Source organism: Pleurodeles waltl, chromosome 2_1, assembly GCF_031143425.1.
Source record: "Pleurodeles waltl isolate 20211129_DDA chromosome 2_1, aPleWal1.hap1.20221129, whole genome shotgun sequence".
NCBI classification, from domain to species: domain Eukaryota; kingdom Metazoa; phylum Chordata; class Amphibia; order Caudata; family Salamandridae; genus Pleurodeles; species Pleurodeles waltl.
The window spans coordinates 48,311,443-48,328,426 of record NC_090438.1 but is presented as its reverse complement, the minus strand read 5'-3'; the positions used below and the strand labels follow the sequence as shown (position 1 = coordinate 48,328,426).

Below are 16,984 nucleotides of genomic sequence, written 5' to 3'. Positions count from 1 at the left end.
ATCCACTACCTTCCCTAATGTGGTCACATTTGGAGTTAGAATAATTAATTTGATATTCATAAAGTGTTAGCATTTGTTTACATTTTTCATTTTATACATTAAGAAGTTATAGTCAACTATAGTACATGGGCTGTTTTTAAGATAGTCTTTTATTATGTATCACTTTTTACATTTTATTATTATATACATTTTCCAAACATGTCCTTTAATATACTATATTTACTGTGCATTTCCATAACTACAAGACATTTTTAGTTTTTGTTATCCAAGACAAAACTCACTTTTTACTTCAAAATAATTAAAATTGCACCTCAAAACTAATTGTATTGTACAGCGATTTTTTAGAAAAATTAAACTTTACTTTCTTACATTATTTTAACATCATATAATGTTTAAAAAGTGCTGATCAAATCAGTTATATATATTTTTTTCAGTGGTTTACTATATATTTACACATACAAAAGTGTGAAGATTTCCTTAAAGGCAATACATTATTATTTTTTAACAATTTAACATGTTCATAATTTTAAAACAATAAGAAAAAATATTTTTTTGTCATTCATTTCTATGGGAAGTCTTTTTTAGCTTGCATTTTTCTGCCATTTTTTCTTGTTTCCTTAATTTTGTAGTCATTCTTTCTCATTTTGGGCGGTTAATGGAGTCTGTGGTTGTTGTTTCCTGTTGCTGGTTTGTGGTTCTAGTAAAACTATTTTAAACTTATTAAGGGATTAGTGAAAAAAGAGGTTTTCAGACTTTGCAATTTGATGGGTTTTTTGGATTTGTTTAGAGTAGTAGCTGTTCCTTTATGGTACTGCAGTAGGCCATATTGTGAATTGCAATGTTTATTTGTATTTTATATGGGTGTTCTATGTGGTTGACATTGCGTTTAATTATTTTTGCTTTATCGTGCTCTGTTTCATAGTAGGGTTGTTAGTGGTTTTTGGGTGGGGTTATATGTTGTTTTCTTCACAGGTTTTTATTTTCTGACATCAGACTTTGGGCCTGATTAGGAGTCTGGCAGTCTCAAGACCGGCAAACACGCAGTGGAGGTCGGACCGCCACAGCTGTGGCGGTCTGACCACCATATTACAAGATTGGAGATTGGTGGCACTAAAAGACGGCCGTCTCTGCCAGGATTTTAGTTCCCGTTGGGATGACGCTAGTCGTGGTTTTAATCAGCCACGGCGGCACTAAAGTCAGCGCTGCCGTGCTGATTGCAACCATGTTCTCAGCCAGCCTGTTCATGGCAGCTCAATGGCCATGAAAAAGCTGGCGGAGAACATGTTTAGAGGTCCAGAGTGGGGCCCCTGCATTGCCCACAACATTGTCATGGGCAGTGCAGGTGTCCCCGTCCCGAGCACTGTCAGAATGTGCACTGTCTGCTGTGCTAAGGGGCCCCCTGTGCTATGGCATTAGACTCAGCTCCATGTGGAGCCGAGTCAAATGCCACTGTATGTTTTCCACTGGGCTGACCGGTTTCTGGCGGTCAGCCCAGTGGAAAACTTGTAATGGGGCTCCATGGTGGTCTCCTCAACACAGGTCTAGCGATAGGGTTTTCCGACCGACAAACTCGTAATCAGGCCCTTTATTTTTAACCTGGATGAGATTTTTTTTTTTTTTCAAGGAAAAAACATTCCCTATTATTTAATCTAAATTGTTTTTTTTCTTTTTCCCTTTCCTTTTTTTTTATTTTCCTAAAGCGTTTATTTATTTTTTTCAATTTTTGGGGATTTTTGATGGATTTTTTGGACTTTTGGATGTCCTATTTTTCCTGTGGGTTACTTCTTCACTTTTTAAGGGTCTTTTTTAATCAATATTTTTTAGGGGGGTTTTGGGTTGCCATTTCACTGACCAGAACTTCAGCTACAATATCGTAAGCGTTTTGTTTATTTTATTTATTTATGATATTGAGTGGGCAATGTTTGTTTTTTGGATCTTATGTTTGTTTATTTATTGTCTTTATATATGGATTTGTATGGTGTTGGCATATTTTTGTAGGTGGTAGAAAAGTGTTTGTTTATTTATAATTGGGTTGCTTATTTTGTATTGCTTATTTATTTGTTCATATTTATTATAGTGTATTTTAGTTATCAATCTGAATTTTTGTCTTTTTTTTCAGAGTGGTATTTTAAATTTGCTTTAATCATATATAAATATTAATGTTGATAAGGTGTTAATGTTTGTGCTTTAGTGAGATAAAACTGTGTTGTTTAGTGTTTTTTTAAAAGAAGGGTTCTAGCTTTTGAGTCTAGACATGGTAGGCCTTGGTTGTTACCGTCGATTTTTACTTTGAATGTGAGTAGTTCATGCATTTGTTTAACTTGTTTGGAGATTTTTGTTTTGAGTTGGGTTAGGGCTTGTTCCATACCTAAGCTCCTGATAGCTTTTTTGTTTATGTAAGTATTTCTAGGTACTGATAGAGTGTATGGTGCTTTCTCCCAAGTGTTCCTCAGAAGGAATCATGCCACCTTTCCTCTGCATTATTTGTCTTTTCATCTTGGGAGATGGTGCAATCATAGATGCTCCATCATGAAATATGACACTTGGGTTGGCGCCTGAGTCTTGATCAGTGCAGGAGACCGACCCAAGCATCCTCAAAATAATCCATTAGTGAAGCTACTTGTAACAGCAGGATTCAATTAACATATTCTTAGGGTGGCTTCTTGTGGGTCACTTCATATGCTCTGGTTAAAGTGGTAGTTGCACCACTAAATTTCAGTGTGTTGGCTGATTTTAACTATGGTCTAAATCATTGCCTGTGCAAAATCTATGATTATGTTTTGTGTGTTAAAGTTATTAGTTTGGTGTTTTATAGGTTAACATTTCATTGTATCTTTTACTTTGTTTGTTACTTTGTTGAGAAGCAGTCCCTATGCTAATGGTATGTTTGTATTTTCATACTGATCATGTGTTGTGTACATTTGACTGAATGTTGGAGGGAATGACTTAAAAGTGTCATGCATCGTTCTTGTGTTAAATTGTGTTAAGGTTTGTAAATTCAAAAGAGCCTTTCAAACAAAAGAGGGGTTCTGTTAAGGTTTATAAATTGCTTTTGGTAGCATACATGATTATTTTATCATTATTGCGGTTCTCATGTAGTAAAAAGGAGTATTTTTTATGTGTGAGTGCTGAGATATGTCAATACCTTCATATTTTGTATTGGTGTTCTGTGTGTTCCGGCAATTAATGTATTTAGGGTTGGTATGCCAGTGTGTTGCCCTGTTGCTTTTTTAGGAACCTCAGTCATAATATTTGAGCTTTTTCTGGCCCCTTTTAGGTCCTTTAAAATATTTCGTACTTCTATTTCAGTAATATTAGGGGGATGGTTATGTTCCCTAACACTTTCAACCACCTCATTTTTAGAGGTAAGTATATACTCTATCATTTAATAACAGCTGCCCATTTTGGGATTACGTGCATTTTGCTGTTTCTGTGAGTTTTAGAGTATGGTAAATCTATATTCACTTTATAAAAAAAATATGAGGTGTTATATTTATTTTAACTTTTTTACATTGCCGGTGCTCATTTTCATTTTAACTTATGTTCTGGGTATTGTCTTTACTTGTTTTTGTTGTAGATTGTTGCAGTGCAAGTCTGTTTGGTGCTGTTTTGGTAACGTTTTCTATTGTTGCGGAGGCAAAATATGTTAGTTGTGTTGCTTTATTTTATAATGTTAAATTTAGTAAGGGGATTGGTTAATTCTTTAAATTTGTTAAAAGGTTAGGTTTAGTTTCATTTTAGTTTTGTATTTTGGTACAATACTTTCTTTCAAGGTGTTTTTTATTTCAAGTAGGTCGATGTCTGGGTGTTTTTTCCTCTTTAGCATTTTTTTCTTGGATGCCCCTGTTATTTTGAAACTTAAGCATGTAGCATAGTTTTACTTTTTGTTATTTTAACCTACTTTAAGTTATTCATTAATTTTGTTAGCTTTCATTTATAGTTAAATGTACTTTATTTGTAGTATTAATAGATCTGTTGAAGTGTTGCAATCTTCTTTTGTAGGTTTACAATCCAGCAGAGTGAGGCTATCATACTGCAGTTCTTTTTAGGAAGCATTCTGTTGTGCATCTTGTTGGCCTTCTTATATTTTTTGTTTGTTATAAAAGCATTTCTATTTGGTAACTATTTTTATGCTTAATTTGATAGGTTGGTTGGAGTCTAGTTTGATTTTTTTGTCTGACATATGGTTAACGTTTATAGATCTTCATGTCGCACCTTTTGCAAACCGACTTAGATATAACTTCCTGTTTTAAATATTGGCAGTCAGTCTAAGTTAGAAAAAGCTCTTACAAAAAGGCAAAAGTTAAAAACTAGAAATTTGGAATGAATAGACCTTGCAGAAGTTAAAACATGTAACAGCTTATTTTATTTCTCAAAAATGTGTAAGTCCCCTTAAATGATATATGAGAAGATTAAATCTAGGAAAGCTTTATTGATTTTCCAACTCCATTTCTAAGCCTTTAGCTCTCTCTGAGTAGCGGAGGCACAGAAAAAATAAAAGGTTTGATCATACTCTGCTTCTTTCGGTTGGGATGTTTTCTCAAACCAGCGCCCCCGTCTCTTTCAATGCCACTGACGGGTTGAGTTTGGTCTAGAAGTTAAGTGAGTGGAGCTAATCATCAGCAATAAAAACTCAAACTGATTACATACCAGTCTGGATTGGAAAGGGACAGCAACACAAGCCAAAGCAGAGCCAGGAGTAGGTGGCACATCTGCTGCAAACAACAGAGACGAAACTGGAGAGAAGCAGAGATACAGAATACAACTAGGCAGCCAGTGGGGTGCTTAAAAAGTAGTGAAACTGGAGGGGCTTCCAAAAAGGTCATAACAAAACAATTCACATAAAACCCAATCTCAGGGGTGAGACTCGTTTCAAGGGTGTAGTCTAGATGTAAACGTAAGCTCTACTTGTGTAAACAAAAGACAACTCTTTCCCCAAAAAATAAAATAGAGCTACAGCATTAGAAAGAGAAGAGTATTGGTGGTAACTGGAAAATGACAGCTAAGCAGAAAAATATAGAAAACTATTATCACAAGGTCAGGATTAGAAGCACAAAGCTGAAACAGGCAGACATGAGGGCTAAATTCAGGGAGAAGAGGCAAGCACTGGGACGGCGCTCAATGGTAGAGCTCATGTATGAGGACAGGGTGCTGCCAACACAGCGCTGAATCCTAACATGATCCTGCCAGCAGGTAAACGACTGAGATGAGGGAACGGCCAACAGATAGTCACAATACAGTATCCTAATCACACCGCTGAACACTGACAGCAAAACACACAATCTGAACAAGGCATTAGCAGCAAAACATAAGACTTAACCGAAGAACTAGGAAGGCTGGAGAAAAGTTTGCAGAGGAGGACTAAAGGTAAAAATTAGTGTTAGAAATTGGTTTATTATTTGAGTAGCAGGCCTAGAAAAATCATAAATTTTTCACTAGACCTGCAGGTCAAGTAATTTGAATAATCTTCTTGACCATAACTGTAACATACTTGACCCGTAAACAGGTCTCAAATTGTGTGATCCTAGGCAAATATTTTAGTTTACAGAGTCGCCGTCTTCTTCATTCTCACAAATGAGCGCACCTTCGAATACGTGAGCGCAGCATTTCTGCTGTACAAAAAATGTCTCTCTTTCATTACACAACGTTTGCACCATGTATGAAAATAATCTAGCCCATTTATAGGGGGCACATGATCCAGTACTTGCTTCTTAGTTTAATAATAACATTGGTACCAGGGCAGGAGGGTTTATGTTTAAACACTCACTTTTAATAAATATGTTACTAAAGCATGATGTGGTCACACACTGTCATTTAGACAGAAGATTCACAAGAAATGTCCAAAATAATTCAAACTAACTTGCAGCTTTCCTATTAAAACTATATAATGTATTACCAAATCTGTGAAAATCTGGTTTCAGAAACATAATTATTATTTGCACTTCACGAAGTAAAGTGTTCTTATCTGTTTTCACCCTATTAAAGTATTTTTTTCATCACGTAGAAGTACAAACAATGAGCTTTTACTACTAATGAAATATATTTTGAAATGTTTGTACAGCTGACTTAGCTATTTAAATGTGTATTAACTGACAAAATCCTGGAACTCTGCAGTCAGAAGGAACATTAATTGTAAGACAAACTGACTTTTGATTCCTGTCTCTGAACGCAGAGCACATGTGACAATAACAAGATTTAAATTTAAAGGCCTCCTTCACTTTCTGACTGAACAGAACACCTGTTCTATGTCAACTTGCCAGAAGGGACAAGTGCGTCCTGAAAATAGCTCTACCTGGTAAAATATGACTCGCCTTAGCAAGTGGGCGAGTAGAATTTTTGAGGCCTGGGCACAGGTGACTACCCAGAACAATGAATAATCACAACCCTTGTCAGGGTGAACTCTCCAAGTCACTAAATTACCCTGAGCTCATCTACCTTGTAGCCATGGCACAGAGCAGAGAGGTTCAACTTAGGACAATGTGTAAAGTATTTATGTGGTACTAAAACAGTGATGGAAAACAATAAAATTCCCAAACGGAATTAGGAAAGTATATAGACAAAAATCCAACAAGGAGAACCGGAGATATGACTATTTAAAGTTTTAAGTAAATATAACTCCAAAAATCACACAGCAGCAGTGATAATCAATGACAGACTTGAGACACAGGAAGGATTTGACCGCAATAGAGCATACATCGAATACACCAACCAGGTTCATCCTGGTCAAAGATTTTACCTTCTGACTTGGTCTTTAACTCCCAATAAACCACATGAGTACACCTCTAATGCCCCAGGACCTCTGGAGAAGGCACTTAGAATCTCTGAGGGTATCAGGTTGAGGGCTACAGTGGAGTCCAGTCCAAGTCCAGTTACCACTAGGCAGCTCAGCATTCAGGAAAAAAGTCCTTTTGCACCTTGTGATGTCCCTGCAGCCACACGGAAGGTCTGCCAACTGACCCTTGTAGCCCACTTCTTTGTTCTAGGTACAAGGAAGAGCAGGCACAGTCCTTTAGGGCTCCTATTTGGTCACAGACAGCAGTCCAAGACCTCCTCTGTTCTTCCACAGGTCCAGAAGTGCTCTGAAGTTGGTGTCTGGAGGTGCCATATTTATGCCTGGTATCAGCTTGTGTGTGAGGTTAACTCCTAGGCACTCCCTAAACAAAGGAGTAAAGGTTCCTGGGGCCACCCCTACTCACTTTTTCAGTAGTTCAATTTTACCCTACTGCAGACAGCCCCAAAATGCCATGTGTCAGGGCATTTTCAAGATACTATACCTCTTTGCCACATTAAGCGTGGGCTCTGAGGGTTGAGGGGTGGGGGTGTACAGTGAGTGTACATTGGTAATCCTAATGTCCTCTCACACCTAAAACACTAAGATCCAAGTTGAAGCATGCACTATACTCTTAACAAGCCCAGACACAGAAGTCTGGTAGGACAAAAGAAGGGTACTTCAGCAACCAGACAGGGAACCCACAAGAGCGTCTCAAGTGTTGTATGTGGCTAAACAGACCTATCAAGCAGGATTTGACAGTGTAGTGTCATAAAATGCCCACAGCCCCTACTCTGAATATTATGTTGAGCTCAGAAGAGTCAACTCTGTCCTCTCTGGTCAGCCTATTGTTTTCTCAGGGAAGCATTTAACACCTACTCAAGGCTGAGCACAGAAGGAGAGCTGGCAGAGGCTATTTCTGAGAGTTCAGGCAGGTAAAGGGTAACTTTACAAAAGTTATGTTTCCTTAATATTTATCAAAATTCAACTTCAACATTGAATTTGAGTTTTAATAACTGGTAACAATTGTGGTTTAATTATTTTTCTATCTGGTCCCATTCTGAGATACAGTTTTAGTAGTTTCATCTCTGCTCTGGTATTCTACATAGGACAGCTAGGCCTGCCACAGTGAAAATAACTTTTAGAGCTCTGTCACTTTGGGGGCATCTTAACATTCATTTTATACTATGTTCCACTTGTAAATATTATACACCATATCTTGTGGGCTACAAGGTGTACACAGGGGTGACTTACAAATATTTAAAAGAGTTTATTTACCTGTCACATTAGGGGTATTTTAAAAGGTTGTAAAGCAGGTTTTACACTGCAGCAGTCAGGCTACACATGCCATGTTTACAATATCGCTACATACGTGCAATTGCACACTAGGTGCTACAGTCCATAAGTGGCAGTTAACGTCCATGCCATGGGAGCCATTTTCTACACCATAGACTACGGACTTACAGGAAAATTAAATCTGCAAAATAGAAATAAGCCAAATTAACCATGTTGAAAGGGGGAGCCCCTCTACTCACGGTTAGCAGTAAAGTAAAGTGCAGAGTTCGAGAGCCAACAAACATTTTGGGTTCAGCAAAAGGTGAAAAATCATAGTTAGCCATGAGGAAAAGCCAGATTTCCTACAGGTAGCATAGGCCTAGAATACAGAACAAGCTGTATGCAAGCAAATAGAAACAGAACATGGGAAACAAAAATGTATGAGAAGGGAATGTTGCACAGAAGTGAGTGCAGAAGCAAAGCATATGGTAACACACTGAAGAGACACAGAAACGGGCTCAAACGTATACACGTAGCTGCTGCAATACTGCATGCTTAAGGAATGCTGAAAATGTCAGATCAGTGGGCAAGCTCTAACAACAACCCATACAGATTTAAGGTGCAAGACTCTTCTCTATGGCATGTAATTACAAATGCAATATAGTCAAGTCTTTAGGTAACTCAACAATGGTGTAGAATCCAGAAAAGGAAGAAAACCAATAGCAAAAGTATATATTTAGTGTCATATGCAGGATTGGTTGCATTAAAGCACAATGAAGGTGGCATGCTGCACAAAAAACAGCTCATCAGCCCCAAACGCATACTGGAATTTATCCTTCTGATAATCTGATTTAAGTGCTTCAACCATGTTTAAAACCAGCAGTACATCAGTCAATACCATAGACAGTTATTGGTCTAAGTCTGCCCAACATCCTATACTGGGTTTTTCATGCCTCACACTGAAAAATGTTGATGAGGTGGGGCATGACAAGGTGGATGGATTGGCCAATAAGAGATTATTGCAAGAAAACTGAATGTTCTTCCACCCTCTGATTGGTCAATTGCTACTGGTGTGTAACGTTTTCAGAGCCCCAGGGCAGACGAGGGTTATGGTGCTTAGATTGTGACAATCGGATCCTTTTACCACTGATCTCCTGAGGCTCAACCTTATTATTCAACCTAAGACTGGGCACCAAGTAATTGAGCTTCACCATACTGATCTGGGTAGCCTGAGTCTTACTCAGGGAGGTGGTGTGGTGTTAGAGACTCAGAACTGAACAAACCAACGGCAGGTTTTGTTCTGGGTTCTTCCAGTGCCCTGGTATTTTTTTGCCGCCTAACTTCATGACAGAACTCGGGTGGAGTTCCCAGTACCATCTAATCCCAGGGGTAAAGATTTCAGTTCATGCTGTGTGTACACTTTGGGATCTCTGGGCCTCCCCCTTACAGCTTCTTGGCTGGCTGCAGCAGATGTTTTTTGATTTATTCCACTTTGGCTCCTCTATGGCCCTCCTCCTTCTGAGCACTGCCCTTCTCGAGCAATAGCACTTCCAATGTCCCCCTCCTGAGCAATCGGTTATCTCTTTCCCTCGAACCAAGGTCTAGGCAGCCCCACCTAGTAGCCTTAGTCAAAGTCACTAGTTATCAGGTCTTTAAACCAGCAAGGGGAGTTGCCAGTAGTTGCCCAAATCCTGGAGCAAAGAGACTTACTTGGTTGCCACTGGTGTGGAGACTCTGGATTGTGGCTGAAGTGTCTGTCCCATCTTTGTACCAAAGTAGCAGACAGTAGTTGTGTAATCCAACAGGCAGGTCTGGACAGTTCCAGCCTTTTGTTTTTTCCCACTCACTCTGCTTCAGCCATGGTCTTTGTTGTCAGGTGTCAGCAGGGAGGTGAAGTGGAGCTGGGAGTCTCTTGTCAGCAAAGAACAGATATAGGGATATGGGGGAACCTCTGGGGGTAGCCCTTTCAGTAACAAATACGCTAGGAAAGGTTAAGGGAAATTCCTAAGCTTCAAAGGTCCTTTCCTCCATGCTCCTATGTCTGACTCACTGCAAATGATCCATGGATTTTCTTGGCAAAGCCCTGAAACTCACATCCACGGTCTGAGCTCTTTCCCAGTCGCCATCATAGGTACCGCTTGGAGACTGAAAACTCAAAATTGATCCTGGTGTGCTATGACCACATTTATCACACATTCTCCACACGCCTCCACTATGCCCACCCAGAAGAGATAGATATGCAACATACATGTCCCGCATGGATAGTTGAAGGACCCAGATGCAGGAGACTGGTAGGACAGCCCAGTATGGATGGGATTCTTCCTGATAGGAACAGGTAAAACAGCTGGCCTTGCCACAAAGTGCTATCACTGCCACCGCTCTACAGCCTGCGTGCTAACAAAAACACACCCAGTAAATGGGGGGGGTGCACCTGGTGTGCCCCCCAAGGCCGCAGAATCCCACTTTGTGTTTCAATCTGTGTTTCTAAAAGGGCCTCTGAAGCACATGTATGATTGTTGTTCATACCAAAGTAGGGAAAGAATCTACAGCTTGCTGTGATGAACTCGAGGCAGAGGTGCATGCTCTCCAGAACCCTGAAGAAGACCTTTCTGAAGTTCAAATGTGATTGCCCTGCCCTACCTTGTATCTATTTAGAATAAAATAGATTTGTGACCTGAAAGGCCAGCCCACCACTCTTGGGGACTGCTGGGAGCAGGACAGGCGTGTCAGCCTATGGAAGGAATGGAAGGTGTTACCTTGAAGTCTTCTCGCACCCCGAAGCCAGGTGGCAGTTGACAAACCCGAAAGAGGTGCCATTGAAGAGGAAGGACACGCCCACTGCGCCTTTGTTCCCTGTGAAAGAAAGAGTGGTCGTGTCATTAGGACTTAGGAGTGAAGAGTGAGTGTGAGATATGTAATAAAACTCATAAATATATTACTACCCCTCTATAAAAGGCAGCATCATTAGATCTCTAAGCTTTAAAAACATATTATCATATTGACGGTGTGTCTTGTTTTTTTAAGAGCATTAGAGAAGGTTGTGGGTGAACATCTCCAGAACTAAGTTGCATGTCTTTCTTGGCTCCGACCAGTCAGGGTTTTGCCTCTGGCACATGAAAGAGGTTGCACTGGCCCTGGTGTGGGTGAAATTCTTACATTTGCTGATAATGGTGAGATAGTTCTTCTCATGATGTTAAATCTGTTAGCGGCATCTGATGTGGTAGATCTTAACTTGAGGCAACTTCTAGTTTCTTTAGTGGGGTGTAAAGAGTTGTCTCAGAGATGGTTCATATCTTAATTTCAAGAGGGAGGGTTGAGTGTGACTAGAACTACTTCCTTGGTCTCTCTAGTGTCCGTTGAAGGGGTGCAGCAAAATGAACTTCCCTGTAATCCCCCCGATTAAACATTTACGTGAGGTTATCAATGGATGTTAAGTGTTGCCAAGCCATGTAAGTTCACTTGTCTTCTTGTGGTGGACACATCATCCTGAAGTCTTCCCTATGGTTTCCCAGACTCTGGTTAGAGTGGTTGACTGACTGGTAATAATTTGTTGAAGTTTAATGCGGGAACACTGAGATTATTGTAGTATGTTATGCTTTTTCGACCTTGGCATTTGACCCCCATATCTGCAGCCTGTCCTTGATCTCCTACTTTATGGACCCATCCTCAGCCTTCTGAGATGCTTGGGGTCCCTATCAATAAGGATATAATTCTCTGCCTTGGTGCCTAGAGAAGAACTATGACTAAAGGACACAAATTCAAGCTTGACAGCTTCACACAGTACCCGCTTCCACCTGGTGAGTCTCATAAAGTTATGTTGTGTTTTTAGCTCATTTCAAGTTGTACTCTGGAAAAGCCCTCTTTGGGGTCTGCCCGAGCCACAAATGCTGTGCCTCCAAAAGATCCAGAATGGGGACGATAAGGTGGTTTCAGCTAAAGAACGGGACAGGACTCAGTATCATCCCTCCTGGGCCCTCTGCTCAGGGGACTAGCCCTTATTGTTTGTTTCTCCATTCAGGTCCATCTCCTGGAGATACAAGGTTTGCAGTTCTCTGCACAAATGCCTGGAATTCCCTGCCTTCTCATAGTCATCTTGTCCAGTCCCTGCTGTCATTCAAGCATGGGGTAAAACGTTCATTTGTTGTTGATTAAATGTTGGCTTTGCTCTGGTTGCCGAGTCTAGATCCTGTTGGGTGAGCATTGACTGCAATACAGATAAATTAACAATCCGGAGCAGTGATCAAGGAACAGCAGGAGCTCATTGAAGGAGGTGCTCAAGGTCATCCCCGGTGTCGGCGGTAGAGCTGAGTACTTAGGGCTTGAAGTCCAAAGCATTTTTGCTGTTGTAAATGGCCCAATTGCACTGTAAACATGTATTTGGTATGTATTAAACCCAAATTGTGATTCGGTAACATGTTACAGAATTGTGATTCACCGAAAATCGCAATTAGGTAATCTCTATAACTAATATTGATACATTTGGCCCAATATCTCTTAAAGGTACCACCAATATCCAATAAAAAGCATACATTGTTTCTTTACCACCCATTTCTGTTGGTCTTCGAAATTATGACTTTAAGAATAAATGCAAATCATAATCCATATGTTATCAAAATGGTGTTTTACTGAAATATTTGACTCCTGGATATCCAGAACCAAAGAAGCATCCATGTTCTTGAGAATGGAAGTACATGACAATCTTATATCTGACTTGTGAGGTCCACGGTTCACCCTCTTTTTCACTCATTATAGGGGTGCTGCAGTTTCCCCCCTAGACCTCCTCTGGTTGACTCTTAACATTATTGCTCATATCAAGACAACACATTAACATGCTTCCAGTGTGCTTAAGCATCGCACAATGTGGCAGCACACAACATCCTCACGCGTGGCCTGAATGTGGCAGAGCTGCTAACCTCTCAAAATATTCTGGTACTTGCAATACGTAATGTTCTCACTTTAATACTGCTAAATTGGGAAGTATTGGTAGACTCAATTCAACCAGTCATCTAATCATGCGCCGCACTCCATGACTTCAAAACAGCCATAAAGAGGTATTTCTGGGTACATGAAGGCACAGAGGCATAAGGGCCCAACAAATCAACCAAACAAATTGACATATAGTGCTGGCTTTGTATTATATTAAGTTTAGATATGTTCATCAAATGTCTGTCTCAGCTGTGAACAGTCACTTGAAGTTAGGCAGGGTCTTTGGATAATCTTTTGCTCTTTGCTAACCCCTCCCCCCCAATTCGCCTAGGGTACTAGGTACAGCTACTTCCCTCTTGTATACCATTTCTGATCAAACTGATTTGTTTGCAAATAAAGATATAAATAAAGAGATGATCTGGTGTTCAGCAATTTTCTAGGTAAACATTACTCAGTAAGGATCAGAAGTCTTCTTTTGTGCCTTTCATGCTTGCTTGGTAATCACCAGCGAAGAGGATTTCTGCATTTTATGGTGATGGTGCCAGTATCCAGTTTTGAGTTAATAACATCCAGGGAAACAAGGTGTATCTCCAGAGGGCTCCCAGTGCGTCTTCACGCTACAGGAGTTTCAACCACAAAGACGGCGCATTCCCTTGTGTCAGATGTATGATGGAACAAAGCATGCACTTACAACGCATGCCTTCACAACGCGGTAAGTACAATGCATGGTCATTACCACGCACACACTTACCACAAAATGTTTTTACTACGCATATGCCTTTACCACTAAAATGTTGTAGTACCAGCGGTAAAGGCATATGCATTGTAAAAAGTAGAGGTAAGTATGACATACTATATATATACATTTATAAATATATGTATGTGTGTGTGTGTGTGTATATATATATATATATATATAAACACTTCGTTTGGCGCTTCTCTCTCTGCACCTAATCGCCGATGGTGCTGGACTCAGACGCACGCCACCTCGTCTTTACTTGAAATACAGTTCCTTAAGTAAACATTAAGGTTGCTTTAAATCAATGTTACTACAAAGGATATTTAAAGGGGGCCAAAATGGCGGCCCGCAGGTTGAAGAAGGCGGTCACGCCGAAACGCGTTCCTGCTTTGTTACAATAAACCATTTAAACCATCGTGGAGTGCTGGAGCCTTAATGTTTACTTAAGGAATTGTATTTCATATATATATATATATATATATATATATATATATATATATATATATATATATATATATGTAATTTATATATATGTTTCTATATTTATTTGTATATAAACAAACACACCTTTCCACCCAAAAACCATACCTGCCCTAAACCCTAAAAATTACCTTGCCACCCCAAAGCCCATACCCACCCTAAAACCTAAAAATGTCCTTACCACCCAAAAACCCATGCCCACCCTAAAATACAAAAATGCCCTTACTACCCCAAAACCCATACCCACCCTAAAACCTAAAAATGCCCTTACCACCCCAAAACTCATATGCACCCTAAAACCTAAAACTGCTCTTACCACCCAAAAACTCATACCCACCCTAAAACCTAAAAATGCCCTTACCACCCCAAAACCCATACCCACCCTAAAACCTAAAACTGCTCTTACCACCCCAAAACTCATACCCACCCTAAAACCTAAAAATGCACCTACCACCCCAAAACCCATACCCACCCTAAAACCTAAAATGCCCTTACCACTCCAAAAGCCATACCCACCCTAAAACGTATAAATATACTTACCACCCCAAACCCCATACCCACCCTAAAACCTAAAAATACCCTTACCACCCCAAAACTCATATCCACCTTAAAACCTAAAACTGCTCTTACCCCCCCAAAACCCATACCCACCCTAAAACCTAAAACTGCTCTTACCACCCCAAAACTCATACCCACCCTAAAACCTAAAAATGCCCTTACCACTCCAAAACCCATACCCACCCTAAAACCTAAAAATGCCCTTACCACTCCAAAACCCATACCCACCCTAAAACCTAAAAATGCCCTTACCACTCCAAAACCCATACCCACCCTAAAACCTAAAAATGCCCTTACCACCCCAAAACCCATACCCACCCTAAAACGTATAAATATCCTTACCACCCCAAAACCCATACCCATCCTAATACCTAAAAATGCCCTTACCACCCTAAAACCCATACCCACCCTAAAACCTTCTAAGTGATGTTTACCCCTTGTGTCATGTCTCACCCCCCCAACCCCAGGAATGGCCGAAGCCGCATGCATGAAATATGAAACCATCTGTCTGGGTCCACTCCATCTTTAGAACATTTCAATGATTCAACTTCAAACTCACATCTCCTTCAAGACCCCTGTGACCCCATCCCATCCCAACCCCACCCAATGCCCAAAGGCTGTGTTAACTGACGCCATACCCAGCGTGTTTGCGATCCCAGTTTTCACGCTTGACGCAGTGATGTGGCTGATACGTCGCTCATGCTCAGGTCTCACCAGCACGGCCATCTTGATGCTCCAGAGAGACTGCACCGCCACCTTCAAGAAGAAAACACTGGAGAAAGTTAGGACAAAGGCGGGACATCCAATGCCATGACATTGTGGAAGTACCTTGACACAAGGACACGCCCCTTTACATTTTCATTATTCATTTCATATTGTATTCAATTACTTTTTAAAAACAAGACTCCCACCTAAGAGGAAGTCATTGTCAAGTGCATCTGCTAGAATCATGGCGCTGTGAATTAAATGCTCACTTCTGACATCTGCTGTGTCCTGCTGGTCAAAAGGATGGATCCTGGTAGGCCTCCTATCCATTGGTCTTAGGTCAATACATTAAGTGCCATTAAAGTGAGTAGTAGTAAAACCCTTAATTTTTAACTCTCAGAAATGGTGGAAGCGTGGCATGAAGAGCTATATAAAAATACTTATTAAAATGAGCAATAAAGATCTATAGGAATTCATATTAGTAATAACAATAATAATAATAATAATTACGAGTACGGTAATTCATAAAGATGTAGAAACATCCTAACAAACAATCATGAAGAAAGTGGATCTTTTCAGCAAGACTTTGCAGAAACTAGCTTTTGCAGCAAGATTAGAAAATGTGCCCCTCTTTTGAGGCAGTGGCTAAACTAGCATTGGTGGTGGGACATCCTGGTGGTCCAAGATGATGGCAGAATGTGAGTGCAAGATGACTGCAACATGTGGGGGCTGCAGATTGGGTCACTAGTTGCATTTAAGGGTTTAGTGAATTACCCTTTAGCAGCTACAGAGGGCTGGGATTTTTATGGGCCTCTTATCTGTAAGTTGGCAGAAAATTGATAGATAATTAACTAAAAGAAAGAAAGAAAGGGGAGAGCAAGATGGACGGGTAACTCAAATGACGGATGTATAGCTGTATGGATGTATGGATGTAAGCCTGCATAGATGATGGATGTGTGAATGCATGGATACCTGGATAGAATCCACATGAATGGGTGGAATGTTGAAAGACTGAATGATAGGTCAAAGAATGAATGGATGTCAGAAGGGTGGAGATCAGCAAGTAGATGAAGGGTGAAATGATGATGGATAGATGCTCGGAAGGAAGTGACAGGAGAGTTCTTCTTGGATTGCATGTTTGGTGCCCTCATAAGTGGGGGGTATTTAAATGTTCTAGCTACTCCCTTAGTTGTATTAGCACTGTTCCAGACACCAGGGGGGTTGAAAAAGTGAAAGGATGGCAAGAGTAGGGGTGCTAGAAAAGATTTTTAGAGTGGGGGTGCTGCTCAACCACATTAGCTCATTAAACTTATGGGGGCTGTGAAAAATCCAAGGGCTCCTTAAACAGAGACCACACCAAATGAGTAAAACTAATTTAATGGAAAACAATTAAAAAGGTTATATATATCTATATATATATCTATAGATATATATATAGATATATATATATATATATATAGAGTTATATAGTTAACTCATGGTATCAATTTGTCTCCCACAGAAATTAACGGGCACTCACTGGTCCTCAGACT

The 16,984-nt window shown here is 40.1% G+C and overlaps 1 protein-coding gene across 3 annotated transcripts in view; it reads right to left on the bottom strand.

Moving 5' to 3' along the window:
- LOC138261141 (phosphatidylinositol 3,4,5-trisphosphate 5-phosphatase 2-like) overlaps positions 1–16,984 on the bottom strand; it is a 446,236-nt gene that overhangs the window by 156,332 nt on the left and 272,920 nt on the right. For all 3 annotated transcript variants that reach the window (XM_069209825.1, XM_069209833.1, XM_069209843.1), the window contains 2 exons: positions 15,386–15,503; positions 10,801–10,897 (listed from right to left, as the gene is read on the bottom strand). In XM_069209825.1, the coding sequence (XP_069065926.1) occupies positions 10,801–10,897; positions 15,386–15,503 (215 nt within the window). The remainder of the gene's footprint in view (positions 1–10,800; positions 10,898–15,385; positions 15,504–16,984) is intronic.